General features: G+C 34.0%; 4 protein-coding genes and 2 pseudogenes across 4 annotated transcripts; all 6 read left to right on the top strand.

Moving 5' to 3' along the window:
* The first annotated feature begins 931 nt into the window (after window positions 1–931).
* Window positions 932–1,657, top strand: LOC111994733 (auxin-induced protein 15A-like; annotated as a pseudogene).
* Window positions 1,658–3,936: 2,279 nt separating this feature from the next.
* Window positions 3,937–4,691, top strand: LOC111994734 (auxin-induced protein 15A). The gene has a single exon (XM_024026613.2). It carries the CDS (start codon window positions 4,187–4,189, stop codon window positions 4,487–4,489), a length of 303 nt encoding a protein of 100 aa, XP_023882381.1. The 5' UTR covers window positions 3,937–4,186; the 3' UTR covers window positions 4,490–4,691.
* A 1,964-nt stretch (window positions 4,692–6,655) lies between these two features.
* LOC111994736 (auxin-induced protein 15A) lies at window positions 6,656–7,272 on the top strand. Its single transcript, XM_024026617.2, has one exon. The coding sequence runs from the start codon at window positions 6,823–6,825 to the stop codon at window positions 7,123–7,125; it is 303 nt and encodes a 100-aa protein (XP_023882385.1). The 5' UTR covers window positions 6,656–6,822; the 3' UTR covers window positions 7,126–7,272.
* A 1,448-nt stretch (window positions 7,273–8,720) lies between these two features.
* LOC111994737 (auxin-responsive protein SAUR21) lies at window positions 8,721–9,119 on the top strand. Its single transcript, XM_024026618.2, has one exon. It carries the CDS (start codon window positions 8,721–8,723, stop codon window positions 9,021–9,023), a length of 303 nt encoding a protein of 100 aa, XP_023882386.1. The 3' UTR covers window positions 9,024–9,119.
* Window positions 9,120–10,728: 1,609 nt separating this feature from the next.
* Window positions 10,729–11,031, top strand: LOC111994738 (auxin-induced protein 15A). Its single transcript, XM_024026619.1, has one exon. The coding sequence runs from the start codon at window positions 10,729–10,731 to the stop codon at window positions 11,029–11,031; it is 303 nt and encodes a 100-aa protein (XP_023882387.1).
* A 3,410-nt stretch (window positions 11,032–14,441) lies between these two features.
* LOC111994739 (auxin-responsive protein SAUR23-like) lies at window positions 14,442–14,744 on the top strand (annotated as a pseudogene).
* The last annotated feature ends 844 nt before the right edge of the window (window positions 14,745–15,588 follow it).

The following is a 15,588-nucleotide window of genomic DNA, read 5'->3' as shown; positions in this document are numbered from 1 at the left end:
TAACTCTTACAAAGTGGATGACCACATGCGTCCAAATCTCATGAAACTAAAGTTTTTACACTCTGTCACTTTGAATCTCCATAACAAAGGTGAAGGAAATACAGGAGAAAAAGGGAACAATTTTTTTTTGTAGGTAGTGAGCACTCAAAAAGACATGACCACTGATGTATTTTGTGCCTGCCTCTTGTAATAATTTCATTTCTATGGGATGGGTTGCAGTTGAACAACTTGTAGGACATATTTCATGTGCTCTTCATGAGGGTTTGTCTCAGAAGTCATTGTACTGAGGCGCCAAAAAAAGGGTGAGTTTGGTTGAGGACATGTCATTGATTATGTTGCTCCTCAACTCAAGCCACAAATATGCATGTGCATTATCTGCAGATTCTAATGCTTCGTACAGTTGAGTGTCATTCTAAAGTACATAACTTACATATACTCGGCTGAGAATATCACGGTCTTTATTGCTGCAGAGAACTCCATTTTTCTTTTTTCTTTTCCATGATTTAAATTTCATTGAGGGTAACGGTTAAATGTTAACTGTTGACACATCAAAATTTGTTCTGTAGAGCACATGAAGTATGTCCTGACATCAAAATTTCAAGGCATCTTTATTAACATTCTTACTCAGCAATTGAAAAGATATGGCTTAGTTTTCATTGATTCCTAAATAAAGGTAATACTTTATCCAAAACTCCCATCATACCAGAGACTACTAATCCAGTAGTAATCCAGTTCCAACTATTTATTGTCACCTATAAATAATTGACATATATGTCTAAACCTGTCCTCTATTATTAGAGGTCAGCCAATTGGTTTGAATTTTCTCCAACCATATATCTTTCATTTGAAATGGGTCCCTTCTTGTATCAACAAATGTAGAGTCTCAATCACTGTCAAGTTATTGATGATTAAGTTGGAAAACAGATCATGTGACTCTTCAAGTGCTTATGTCTCTCACACAACCCCAGCCAGTTGTCTCTATGTCATCCAGTGCACATTTCAGAGATTTTTGCGTATACTAGTCACTTATATATAGCACACTCATATCATCCCACCAAAGCCAAAACAAGTCCACTCATCCTCTGATATCAATTCCTAACTTTCCTCTCTCGTTGTTTTTTGATCTTCATCACCTTTCCAGAAACATTTCATACTAGTTAGATAGCCATGGTTATTCGATTGCCCAGTATTATGCATACTAAGAACATTCTCCGACGACCAAACTCATTTGAAAAAGCAAGTAGCTTCAACATCTAGAGATGTTCCAAAAGGCTATATTGCAATATATGTTGGAGAGTGTGAAAGGAGGCGCTTTGTAATTCCCATATCATTTTTGAACCAGCCTTCATTTCAAGAATTGCTAAGTAGAGCTGAGGAAGAATTTGGATTTGATCATCCAATGGGTGGTCTCACAATTCCCTGCAGTGAAGACATCTTCAATGATATCGCTTCTCGCTTACATGAATTGTGATATGGCGCCACTAAGATAAAACAGCTGTGACAATTTTGTATATCTATGAAAAATTCTCTCTTTCTTTTGGCAAAAGAAGAGATGGGGAATGTCCATCCACTAAAGATGTTACAAGTAGAAATACCATAGTCCCTCTCATATTCTTTGGAGAAATGTAAAATTGAGTTAAATTTTTGTTGAAAGTAATCCTCTTTAGTTTTTATGGTAATAATTGTCTTTTTTATTTGGTTTAACATGCCAAGGTTTTATATGGGTAATAGAGATCTGTGCAAATTTTCCTATCCCAGGGTCATCTTCAATGATTTATTGGAACAATTTTTTCTTTTAAGTACTCAAGAATGATCTTCCATTGCTCAAGGAGATCAATTGAACCATATGATGAAATTCTCTAGTTGAGCTGGTCTTGACCATGAACTCAAATCACATGAGGCTCATTTTACTCTTTCTTGCTTTGATAATGAGATTGTTGGAGCATTTTGAAATCAAAATATTATTTTGACGAAATTAATTAATAATACCAGTGGTTAATTAAAAAGATGGGCTAAAAAAAGATGATGTCTTTTTGGCTGCTAGTCAGCACCCAAAATGACATGTCTGCTGATGATTCTTCTGTTAGTCAATTGAAATAATATCATTTCTTATCAATTTAATAGTCTTTTTTTTTTTCCTTTTTTTTCTTTTTCTATATACATATCTTGCTGGTTTAGTCTTCATATTTGTTGTGGCTGATATTCACACTTGGTTAAGAACTTGCTCCCACTTCTTGTTGTGGCTGAAATTCATTCTTGGTTGAGAGTGAGACTTTGCGCTCACCAAGAAGTGGGTAGTTTTTCCCAATCAAGGACTATTGCATTCCAACAAAAAAATATATAAAGGCTAAACCAGCAAGATATGTATATAGAATCTAAGAGAAAAATCATCAAACACATAGAAGGCATACATAATGCACACAAGATTTATGTGTTTCCATTCAACACTAAGCCCAAATTCACGAGTCAAGCTTTAAATAATCCACTATAATCAACAAGTTACAATGGTCTTCTACTCAAAGTTTATCACACAACATGAGCTTACACAACAAAGTTTGAAAAAAATACTTCTTTACCTCAATGAGTTTTACAAAACCCAACTTCACCAAAATGAAATCTTCCAAACAACTTGTTGAAAGAAACTTCAAACACCTTTGAGACACTTGCTTCAATAGGTTTCCATAGCCATGGTAGACTGAGGAAGAATAGCTCACAACCAAGCCCTTATCTCTCACCCTTGTGTAGATGCATAATTTCTTATTGGTTTTTTTTTTTTTTTTTTAACTAAATGCAAGTTTAATAAGTCTAATGAGAATACTATGCCCACATTTGTAATTTAGTTACATTTCTATTTTTAATATTATAAATTACAAATTGTCCTAAAAGGCTAAAAATTAAGTTTAATCATAAAATGAGAGGTAAGTTGTAGGCAGGAATTAAACCCTAAAATCTCTTATTTGAAGACGGTTAAGCTAACTGAAGCTCATAAGTAAGTCTAATTTTTTTTTTTTCTTTTTGGCGGAAAAATTTGGTTAAAACTTAAGCCAATAGGAAATTATGAATTTTATCATTTAAATTAATATATATATATATTTAATATAAAGTATCATAAAAAAATAAAAAAAATAAAAAAAGTTTAAAACAAACAAGTAAATAAACCCTAATGAGCTTGGGCTAAACAAGGCTCAATACTAGATGATCATAAAAAAATTAAATTAAATTAAATTTTAAAAAAAAAAGAAAAAAAAAAGAAAAAAGAATAAAAAGAGGCTCAATACTTGATACGGGGTGGGTTGGACTTGAATAGTTGAACTACTTGTAGGGCATACTTCATGTGCTCTTCATGAGAGTTTGTCCCAGAAGTCATTGTACTGAGGCACCAAAAAGTCGATGAGTTAGGTTGAAGACATGTTATTCAGGACGTTTCTCTTCCTCACCTCAAGCCACAATGATTGATCTACATATCTGCACATTCTAATGTTTCTTACAGTTGGAAATTTCATTATCATCTACATATAATATACGCTGTTCCAAAAATCAGGGTTTTATTGCTACAGATAACTTTTCTTTCTTTTTCTTTCCATCATTTGGATTTATTAAGGAAATTTGTTTTGAAGGGTACCTGAAAATATGTCCATTAACACATCAAAATTGTAAAGTGCCTTTATTAACAATCTTCATGGCTACACTAGTTGTAAATTTGCAAGTTATGATGTTACAAATTGTTTATCCAAAGGGCCCATCATACAAGAGACTAATCCAGTTCTAGTCATATGTTGTTTCATATAAATAATAGACATATATGTCTAAACCTGTCCTATATTATAAAAAGTCAGCCAATAGGTAAAAACTTTCCAATACATATATCATTCGAATTGGGTCCCTTCATGTACCAAAAAATATAGTCTCATTCACAGCCAAGTTCTAAATGATGAGTTGGAAGACATATCCATGTGACACTTTAAGTGCCTATGTCTATCACACAACACCAACCAATTGCTTCTACACCATTCATTCCACACTTCAGAGATTTTCACACTCATTATTAATCTATATATATGCACACGCATATTATCCATAACCAAACCAAATCCTCACATCCCTTGATATCAAGTTCTTAATTTCTTTGCCCTTTGCTTTGTGATCTTCATTATCTTTCTCAGCAATATAAAATAGATAGATTGCCATGGCCATTCGTTTGCCCGGTATTATGCATGCTAAGCACATTCTTCGACGCTCCAACTCATTCAAAAAGCAATTAGCTTCAACATCTATAGATGTTCCAAAAGGCTACATTGCAGTTTATGTTGGAGAGAGCGAAATGAGGCGCTTTGTAATTCCTATATCATTCTTGAACCAGCCTTCATTTCTAGAATTGCTAAGTAAGGCTGAGGAAGAATTTGGGTATGATCATCCAATGGGTGGTCTCACAATTCCTTGCAGTGAAGACATCTTCATTGATCTCACTTCTCGCTTACATGAATTGTGATATGGTGCCTCTAAGATGAAACAGTAGTGACAATTTTGTATATCTATGTAAATTCTTTCTTTCTTTGGGCAGAAGAAGAGATGGGGATTGTCCATCCACTAAAGATGTTACAATTAAATTACTGTAGCCCTTCTCACATTCTCCAAAGAAATGTAAATTTGAGTCAACTTTTTGTTGAAAGGGATTCTCTTTGGTTTTATGATATTTCTTGTCCTTTTAATTTGATTTAACATGCCAAGGATTTCTATGGGTAATAGTGATCTGTGCAATTATTCTCTTTAGACTATGATATTTCTACTCCCTTTAATTTAATTTAACTTGGTATGATGTTTCTATGGATAATAGTGATCTATGCAACTTTTCTCATCTGAAAGTCATCCTCAATGATCTATTGGAACAATTTTTTTTTTTTAATGTATTCAAGAATGTTCTTCCAATGTTCAAAGATTTCAATTGAAACCAAATAATGAAATCATCTAGCTGAGCTGATTTTGGTTTGCACAGCATGTGAAACCAAAAATTGACATCTCTTAACCATTAACTCAAATCTCTTGAGGGTCTGCTTGTTCCTTTCTTCTTTGATAATGAGATTGTTAGAATAATGCTTAAAGGATTAAATTCATCATTTCTTAATAGCTTGAGCTTCTAGGACAACCGGTAATTGATCGTGTAATCAAAGTAAATGGTCCTGAATTTGAACATTGTCTCAACACTGCCTCCCATTTAAAAAAGTTAAAAATCCCATGTGTTAGGTTAAATGATTGAATTCACCTAACATCTGTAATTTAAAAGAGATCATAGCAAAGTTCAAGGAAATATGAGGTAAAAAAGAGATGAAATTTGTTTTCTAGTCACTACCCAAAATGACATGTATTATGTATACTGATGATTCTTGTGTTGCTTGCTCGCAATAATTGTCTCTTACAATGCAATAGTCCTTGATACAGGGTAGGTTGCAGTTGATCTACTTGTAGGACATGCTTCATGTGCTCTTCATGGGGTTTTGTCTCAAGTGTCATTGTACTGAGGCAGCAAAAAGTCGGCGAGTTAGGTTGAGGACATATTATTGAGTATATTTTCCTTCCTCACCATAAGCCATGATGATCAATGTACATATCTGCAGTCCGTAGATTCTCATGTTTCTTACTGTTAGAAATTTCACTTTCATTTGTATACATAAATGAATGTCATATACTCTGTTGGAGAAAATCTTGGTCTATAGTGATACAGACAATTTTTTTTCTTTTTTCTTTTATAGGATTTAATTTAAGTTGAGATAACGGTTAACTCTTAAAATCTGTTATGAGAAATATATGTCAGGGAGGATTTATCAATATTCCTATTTGGCGCAAATAGATGAGGCTATACTATTTGTAAAGATATAAGATTTGCATGATGTTACAGATGTTCTCTACCAAAAAAACAAAAATGAAGAAGAATATAAATATATCTTAATTATAACTAGATGTTTGTCCAGAAGCCCCATCATACAAGAGACTAATCCAGTCCCAATTGTGTTGTAGTCAAAAAATATTCGACATGTATGTCTAATCTTGTCGTCCTACTACAATAGTTCAGAGTTTTCTCCAATCCATATATCTTTCATATCAATGGGGCCCCCTTGTAGCTTGTTGCATTGGAGATGCTAGGGCATAATGTGAAATATTAGGTCTCAATCACTACCAAGTTCTTGATGATGAGTTTGAAGGCAGGTCCATGTGATCGTTCAAATGCTTATATTTCTGACAGAATCCCAGCAACCCCACTCATTTTACACAACAGAAATGATCACACACACCATTTAATGAAGAAGAAGATAAATATATCTTAATTATTACTAGATGTCAAGAAGCCCCATGATACAAGTGACTAATCCAGTTCCAATTATGTTAGTCAAAAAATATTTGACATATATGTCTAATCTTGTCCTCCTGCAGTAGGTCAAATGGTAGTTCAGAGTTTTCTCCTATCCATATATCTTTCATTTCAATGGGGCCCCCTTGCAGCTGGTTGTACTGGAAATGCTAGGGCATAATGTGTTTCTACAAATATAAGGTCTCAATCACTACCAAGTTCTTGATCATGAAATGGAAGACAGGTCCATGTGATCGTTCAAAGGCTTATATTTCTGACAGAATCGCAGCCAATCTTGCCTCTACACCACTCATTCCACAACAAAAATGTTCACACACACCATTTATCTATATATACATGCAAACATATCATCCAAAGCCAAAACAAGTCCTCACATCATCTAATATCAAATCCTTACTTTCTTCTCCCTTTTCTTTTGCGAAGCTTGTCTTTTTTCTAAGAAATACTACCAGATATCCATGGCCATTCGTTTGCCAGGTATTATGCATGCTAAGCAAATTCTCCGACGATCAAACTCATTTGGAAAGAAAGTGTCTTCACCATCTATAGATGTTCCAAAAGGCTACATTGCTATATATGTTGGAGAGAGTGAAAGGAGGCGCTTTGTAATTCCTATATCATTTTTAAACCAGCCTTCATTTCAAGAATTGCTAAGTAAAGCTGAGGAAGAATTTGGATTTGATCATCCAATGGGTGGTCTCACAATCCCCTGCAGCGAAGAGATCTTCTTTGATCTCACTTCTCACTTATACGAATTGTGATACGGAGCCACTAAGATAAAACAGAAGAACAATTTTGTAAATCCATGTAAATTCTTTATTTCTTTTAGGCAGAAGAAGAGTTGAGGAATGTCCTTTTACTAAAAAAATTACTAATAGAATTATTGCAGTTCCTCTTACATTCTTTAGAAAATTGTGAAATTGTGAACACATTTTGATTGAAATTTGTCCAGTATAGGTTTAATGATATTTCTAGTCCTTTTTGTTTACTTTATTTTTGCATCATTTCCTACGAATTGCGTGTATACTGTAGTCAAGCCTACCAAAGACTAACAATCCAAGCAAGGCTTAGTTTTCAATAATCATATGGTCATAAATATTTTTATAATATTTGTCACATATTCACATGGTCATTTTCTCCTTCATTTATTTATTTTTGATTTTCCATTTTGTTGGTCCACTGAGACTAATTAAGTGAGAGGAATGGGGTTATTTGTGGAGCCTACTTAGCTTATTTACTTATGTAAAACTATATAAAGCCTCACTTTTTATTGGTAAAACCGTACTTTTGCCCATTTTATGAAAATCAAAACCAACACAAGTAAGGGAAATCAAAATGTCTATAACCCTAGATTATATCTATTTCCGTTTCGTTTTCAATATTTTAGCTTGGTTAGAAGATCAAATTTGGGAAGTGCAATGTCTTTCTGGTTACTATTTAACACATGCGGACAAATAAATTAGTATAAATTTCTAGGGTTACAAAATGGATGACTAATGTACCCAAGTGTCATGAGGCTAAGGTAGTTACATTCACTTTGAATCTTTTGTAATGAGACCATAATAAATTAATAATGGTCAAGGAAAAAAGGTAGAAAATGTGAAGAATTTTGTTTTGCCAGTAGTCAGCACCCAAATTGACATATCTGCATATTCTCATGTTTCAAACAGTTGGAAATTTCATTCTCAAGTACATTACTTATATTATGTAGACTGTTGAGAAAATCAGGGTCTTTAAGTCTTTTGCTTTTCCATAATTTTGATTTCATTGATGTCAATGACTAACTCATCAAAATTTGTTTTGAAGAGCACATTAAGTGTGTCCTATAACTCATCAAAATTCCAAGGAGCCATTATTAACATTCGTAATGGATAAAGCATTAGTTAGGTTTGCACAATATAATCATAAATGTAGGTAATAGTTTATCCAAAAGGCTCATCATACAAGAGGCTAATCCAGTTCTATGTTGTTTCCTATAAGTAATAGACATACCTGTCTAAACCTGTCCTTTGTTATAAGAGATCAGCCAATAGGTTGGAATTTCTCTAATCCACATGTCTTTCACTTGAACTGGGTCCCTTCTTGTACCATCAATTGTACTGTCTCAATCACTGCCAAGTTCTTGATGATGAATTGGAAGACAGGTCCTCAAATGCTTATGTCTATCACACAACCCCAGCCAACTTCCTCTTTGCCAGTTTTTCACACATTCTATTCATCTATATATATGCACACACATATCATCAAAATCCAAAACCAAGTCTTCACATCCTCTGATACCAAATCCTTACTTTCTTCTCCCTTTTGTTTGTGATCTTAATAATCTTTCTCAGCAATACTTCATAGATAGATTGCTATGGCCATTCATTTGCCTCGTATCATAAATGCTAAGAACATTCTCCGGCGATCAAATTCATCTGGAAAGCAAGTTGCTTCAACATCTATAGATGTTCCAAAAGGCAACATTGCAGTATATGTTGGAGAGAGTGAAAAGAGGCGCTTCATAATTCCTATATCATTCTTGAACCAGCCTTCGTTTTTAGAATTGCTAAGTAAGGCTGAGGAAGAATTTGGGTATGATCATCCAATGGGTGGTCTTACAATTCCTTGCAGTGAAGACATTTTCATTGATTTTACTTCTCGCTTACATGAATTGTGATATGGCGCCACTAAGACAAAACAGTAGAAGCAATTTTGTAAATACATGTAAATTCTTTATTTCTTATAGGCTGAAGAGATGGGGATTGCCTATCCATTAAAGATGTTACAGATAGAATTACTGCATTCCCTTTCACATTCTCCCAAGAAATGTAAAATTGAGACACCTATTAGTTGAAATTGATCCTCTTTTGATTCTGTGATATTTCTAGTCCCTTTTAGTTGATTTAACTAGGCATGATGTTTCTATGGATAACAGTGATCTGTGCAACTTTTCTCATCTCTGAGTCATCCTCGATTTATTGGAACACTTTTCTTTTATGTACTCAAGAATGTTTTCAATTTTTCAAAGAGTTCAATTGAACCCAAATGATGAAATCATCAAACTGAGCCAGTTTTTGGTTTGCACTGTGCACTACAAGTCAAACCATGAACATATTTGAAATGCATTGGAATTTTATGCTTTCTATTTCTACTTACTCAAGATGTAGCTCTTGGGATCCTCCAATCCCCCTTTTGTAAGCCACACTTATAGAGGGAACTACTTTTGCCACAATATTGCTAAATGGTCCAGTTTGTGTAACAGTGAATGAAATCAACTCCATCCTGGATTTTTGCCTTAGGTTATAGAAGGGAGGTGGTACTAATTCCATGCATTTCTAATTATTTTGTTTTTCTTCTTTTAATATGTATAAAGTATTATTCCAATAATAATAATAATAATAATAAAGCTTTACAAAAGTTTTGAGAACTTGGGACAAAAACTAAGGTAATAAACCTTGTAGGACATACTTCATGTGCTCTTCATGGGGGTTTGTCCCGGAAGTCATTGTACTAAGGCACCAAAAAGTCAATGAGTTAGGTTGAGGACACGTTATTCAGTATGTTTCTCTTCCTCACCTCAAGACACAATGATTCAAGTACATATCTGCACATTCTAATGTTTCTTACAGTTGTAAATTTCATTCTCATGACTCATGTGCATATCTTATACTCAGTTCCCAAAATCAAGGTTTTACTGCTACAGAGTACAAACACTTTTCTTTTCTTTTCTTTTTTGCCTATCCATAATTTAGATTTATTGAGGTTAAAAGTTAACACAACAAAATTTGTTCTGAAATGTACATGAAAATATGTCCTAAACACATCAAAATTCTAAAGAGCCTTTACTAACAATCTTCATGGCTACACTTGTTGTAGATTTCATGTTACGATGTTAAAAACTTGAAATTGTTTATCCAAAGGGCCCATCATACAAGAGACTAATCCAGTTCCAATTATATGTTGTTTCAAATAAATAATATACATATATGTCTAAACCTGTCCTCTATAATAAGATGCCCGCCAATAGATAAAATTTTTCCAATATATATATCTTTGATTTGAATTGGGTCCCTTCATGTATCAACAAATATAGAGTCTCAATCACAGCCAAGTTCTAAATGATAAGTTGGAAGACATGTCCATGTGACACTTCAAGTGCTTATGTCTATCACACAACACCAGCCAATTGCCTCTACACCATTCATTCCACACTTCAGAGATTTTCACACGTACTAATCTATATATATATATATATACTCATGCATGTCATCCAAATACGAACCAAATCCTCACATCCTCTGATATCAAATCCTTAATTTCTTCACCCTTTTGCTTTGTGATCTTCATCATCTTTCTCTGCAATATAATATAGATAGATTATCATGGCCATTCGTTTGCCCGGTATTATGCATGCTAAGCACATTCTCCGACGCTCAAACTCATTTGGAAAGCAAGTAGCTTCAATATCTATAGATGTTCCAAAAGGCTACATTGCAGTTTATGTTGGAGAGAGCGAAAAGAGGCGCTTTGTAATTCCTATATCATTCTTGAACCAGCCTTCATTTCTAGAATTGCTAAGTAAGGCTGAGGAAGAATTTGGATATGATCATCCAATGGGTGGTCTAACAATTCCCTGCAGTGAAGACATCTTCATTGATCTCACTTCTCACTTACATGAATTGTAATATGGTGCCACTAAGATAAAAGAGTAGCAAAAATTTTGTATATCTATGTAAATTCTTTCTTTCTTTAGGCATAAGTAGAGATGGCGATTGTTCTTCCAGTAAAGATGTTATGAGTAGAAATACTGTAGTCCTTCTCACATTCTCCTGAGAAATATAAAATCGAGTCAACTCTTTGTTGAAAGGGATTCTCTTTAGTTTTTGTGATATTTCTTGTCCTTTTTGTTTGATTTAGCATGCCAAGGTTTTTTTATGGATAATAGTGATCTGTGCAACTTTTCTTATCCCAGGGTCATTTTCAATGATTTATTGGAAGAATTGTACTTTTACATACTCAAGATTGTTCTTTCATTTTTTTTTTTTAAAGAGTTCAATTGAACCCAAATTATGAAATCATCTAGTTGAGTTGGCTTGGTTTTTCACTGCATGCTAAACTGCAAAATGACATGTCTTAATCAGGAACTCAAATCTCATGTGGTTAAGCTTATTACTCTTTCTCACTTTGATAATGAGATTGTTAGAATAATGGTTAAATGATTGAATTCACCATTTCCTAATAGCTTAAACTTTTGAGAGAACTAGTAATTTATCATAGTTTCAAAGCAGGTGGTCCTAAGTTTGAAGTTTGAACATTGTCTTAACTCAACAACCCATTTAAAAGTTAAAAACCCCATGTGTTGGGTAAAATAATTAATTCACCTTACTGTGGTATTTTATAAGAGATCATACCAAAGTTCAAGGAAAAAACGAGGTAAAAAGAGAGATTGAAATTTGTTTTGAAAGTCATCACCCAAAATGACATGTCTACTAATGATTCTTGTGTTGGTCGCTTGCCCCGTTGGTGTCTTTTCCTTGGAAGAGCATTTGGTGTGTTAAGGTACCTAAAAGGGTGGCTTTCTTCTTATGGACAGCTACTAGGGGTGGGCTTCTTACTATAGATAACCTTGTTAAGAAGAAGTTACCTCTTGTGAATTGGTGCTACCTTTGTCAATGTGAAGAGAAAACTGTGGATCATTTATTGATCCATTGTAAGTATGCTTATACTTTGTGGAGTGAAGTCCTTCGTTTGTTTGGGGTTCAGTGGGTGACGCCGAAGAATGTTGTTTCTCTTCTTACTGCATGGTGGAATTGGTTGGGGAGTCACACTTCAAAAGTGTGGAATATGGTTCCAGTGTGTATTATGTGGTTAATTTGGAAGGAACACAATGCCCGTACTTTTGAGGAAACTAAGAGACTTGTAGACTGTGTGAAGTCTTTGCTACTCAGGACTTTGTTTGAGTGGTTCCGGATTTGAGGGTTTACGCGTTGCCATTCTTTGTTTGACTTCCTTAATTCTATTAGTCTTTCTTTTTGATTGGTTTCTATTCTTTTCAGTATAGTGAGTTTACTATCGTAAATTCATTGTGCTTTTATTATCAATAAATTCATTGTGCTTTTATTATCAATAAAGCTGTTATTACCTATAAAAAAAATAATAATAATTTCATCTCTTATAATGCAATAGTCCTTGATACAGGGTAGGTTCCAGTTGAACTACTTGTAGGACATACTTCACGTGCGCTTCATGGGGGTTTGTCCCAGAAGTCATTGTACTAAGGCAGCTAAAAGTTGGCGAGCTAGGTTGAAGACATATTATTGAGTATGTTTTCCTTCCTCACCTTAAGCCATGATGATCAATGTACATATTTGCAGTCTGCAGATTCTCATGTTTCTTACTGTTGGAAATTTTACTTTCATTTGTAAACATAAATGAATGCCTTATACTCAGTTGGAGCAAATCTTGGTCTTTTACTGATTCAGACAAATTTTTTTTTTTTTTCTTTTCTAGGATTTAGATTAAATTGAGGTTGACGGTTAACTCTTAAAATCTATTATGAGAAGAATATGCCTGGGAGGAATTTTTTTTTCATTTAACATTAGATTGCTAAGGATTTCGTTAGTTACCCAGTTTCAAAACAAAGTGGAAAAGTAGCATCTTGAGTTTTTAAAACTTGAGTTCCGGGTAGAAATCTAGTTTCTAATACTTGAGATCCTGAGCTACAAACATCTGACGTGGACTTTTTTCCACGTGGAGCCACATTGAAATCAAGTTTTTAATACTCGATTTGTGATCATATTTCAAACACAAAACACAAACTCAACTTTTATTTCACTTCTCACTCTCACTTAAGCGTCAAGAACACTCTTACTCTCCTTCACACCCAAACATACAAACCCCAAACCTTCACTCTACCGGAGACAAGCGCATCTCATCGGCGGCAGAAAACTCTCATCTCCTCTCATCGGCGACCTCTCACTCAGCTCTCTCACTGTCTTGCACTAAGGTCAGTAGTAAGACACAGCCCCTCTCTTTCTATATTTACTCACAAACATTTGGCAGTTCTCCTATCTTATATTACTGCTCCCATTTATTCATTATCAAACCACATCAATCCACTGTGAATTTTTTTTTTAACCCTCATTTCCACATAACCCCAAACCAGATACATAAAACACTTAGATTTTATTCTGGTAGAAATCAAGTCTTACAGACTCGAGATCAGTGGCATTTCCTGAAGAAAATCGAGTCTTAAAGACTCGGTTTTGCTTTGTAGAACTCGAGTCTTTAAGACTCGAGATCTATGTGGCATAATAGTGTCCAACTCAGCAAGTAGGAAGCAAGTCTTTAAGCCTCGAGTTTTATATGGAACTCGAGTTTCTAAAACTCGAGATGCTAGTTTGCAATTATCTTTCAAACGCGTGTTAACTTACTATATTCTATCCCTTTACTATGCTAGTCCCCAAATATCCCCTGCCAGGGAGGCTTTATTAATGGTCCTATTTGATGCAAATAGATGAGACTATACTTGTTGTTAAGTTATAAAATTTGCATTATGTTACAAATGTTGTCTGCCAAAAAATAAAAAGATAAGGATATCTTAATTATAGCTAATTGTTTGTCCATAAACCCTATCATACAAGAGGCTGATCCAGTTTCAAATATGTTGTCAAAAACTATTCGACATATGTGTCTAAACCTGTCCTACTGCAATAGATCAGCTAGTAGTTCAGACTTCAGAGTTTTCTCCAATCCATGTATCTTTCATATCAATGGGGTCCCCTTGTAGCTGGCTGTTGTCTTGGACATGCTAGTGCATAATGTATTACAAATATAAGGTCTCAATCACTACCAAGTTCTTGATTGATGAGTTGGAAGACAGGTCCATGTGATCCTTCAAATGCTTATATCTCTAACGGAACCCCAGCCAATTTTGCCTCTGCACCACACATTCCACACAACAGAAATTTTCACACACACCATTCGTCTATATATACACGCAAACATAAAATCCAAGCCAAAACAAGTCCTCACACCATCTGATATCAAACCCTTACTTTCAGTTTTCTAAGAAATACTGTACAGCCGGATATCCATGGCTATTCGTTTTCCCAGTATTATGCATGCTGAGCACATTCTCTGACGATCAAACTCATTTGGAAAGAAAGTATCTTCGCCATCTATAGATGTTCCAAAAGGCTACATTACAATATATGTAAGAGAGAGTGAAAGGAGGCGCTTCATAATTCCTTTAACATTTTTGAACCAGCCTTCATTTCAAGAATTGCTATGTAAAGCTGAGGAAGAATTTGGATTCGATCATCCAATGGGTGGTCTCACAATCCCCTGCAGTGAAGAGATCTTCATTGATCTCACTTCTCGCTTATATGAACTGTGATATGGCGCCACTAAGATAAAACCGCAGAAACAATTTTGTAAATCCATGTAAATTCTTTATTTCTTTTAGGCAGAAGAAGAGATGAGGAATGTCCATTTACTAATGGAATTATTGCAGTTCCTCTCACATTCTTCAGAAAAAATGTGAAACTGTGAACACATTTGATTGAAAATTTTCCTCTTTTGGTTTGATGATATTTCTAGTCCTTTTTGTTTAATTTATTTTTTCATCATTTTCTATGAAACACGCATACTGCAGTCAAGTCCAGCAAAGACTAATAATGCATGCAAGGCTTAGTTTTCAATAATCAAATGATCATATACATCTATATCTATATATTACTAAAAGCTGAAGCGTAGTAATTAATGTTGCTACGCTCCCGTTGAGCCACATCAGCAGCCATGTCATCATCTTTTTTCTTTTCAATTTTTCATATAATTGTTTAAAATTTAAGGTGAATTAATAACTCAATTTTATTAAAATCAAAATATCATATTAATCTTATTTTTAATTATTCTTATTTATTATTATACTTTTTTCAACTTTTCTCATTCCATTTTAACTTTTCATATCCCCACTATTCTCTAACTTAATATCACTATTCCCCTATCCCTTTATCTTCTTTTATTTTTGACTCTTTTTATTCTTAACCTCTTGCTATAAATTTGTTGTTCTCTCAATCATTCCTTGCATAATTTTCTGTTTTTCCACAAAGAAAAAGTTTTCTCTCTCTCTCTCTCAGTTTTTGGTGTATTTTTTAATTTTGAACTTTTGTATTCTTTACAATTCTACTTTAAATTGATACGATTTGGTTCTATGTTTTCTGTTGTTATCTTTTTAATTC

The sequence above is a fragment of the Quercus suber genome, unplaced genomic scaffold (genome assembly GCF_002906115.3).
Source record: "Quercus suber isolate HL8 unplaced genomic scaffold, Cork oak 2.0 scaffold_282, whole genome shotgun sequence".
In the NCBI taxonomy this organism is placed as follows: domain Eukaryota; kingdom Viridiplantae; phylum Streptophyta; class Magnoliopsida; order Fagales; family Fagaceae; genus Quercus; species Quercus suber.
The sequence above is the reverse complement of the archived record's forward strand: the minus strand, read 5'-3'. Positions and strand labels throughout refer to the sequence as shown.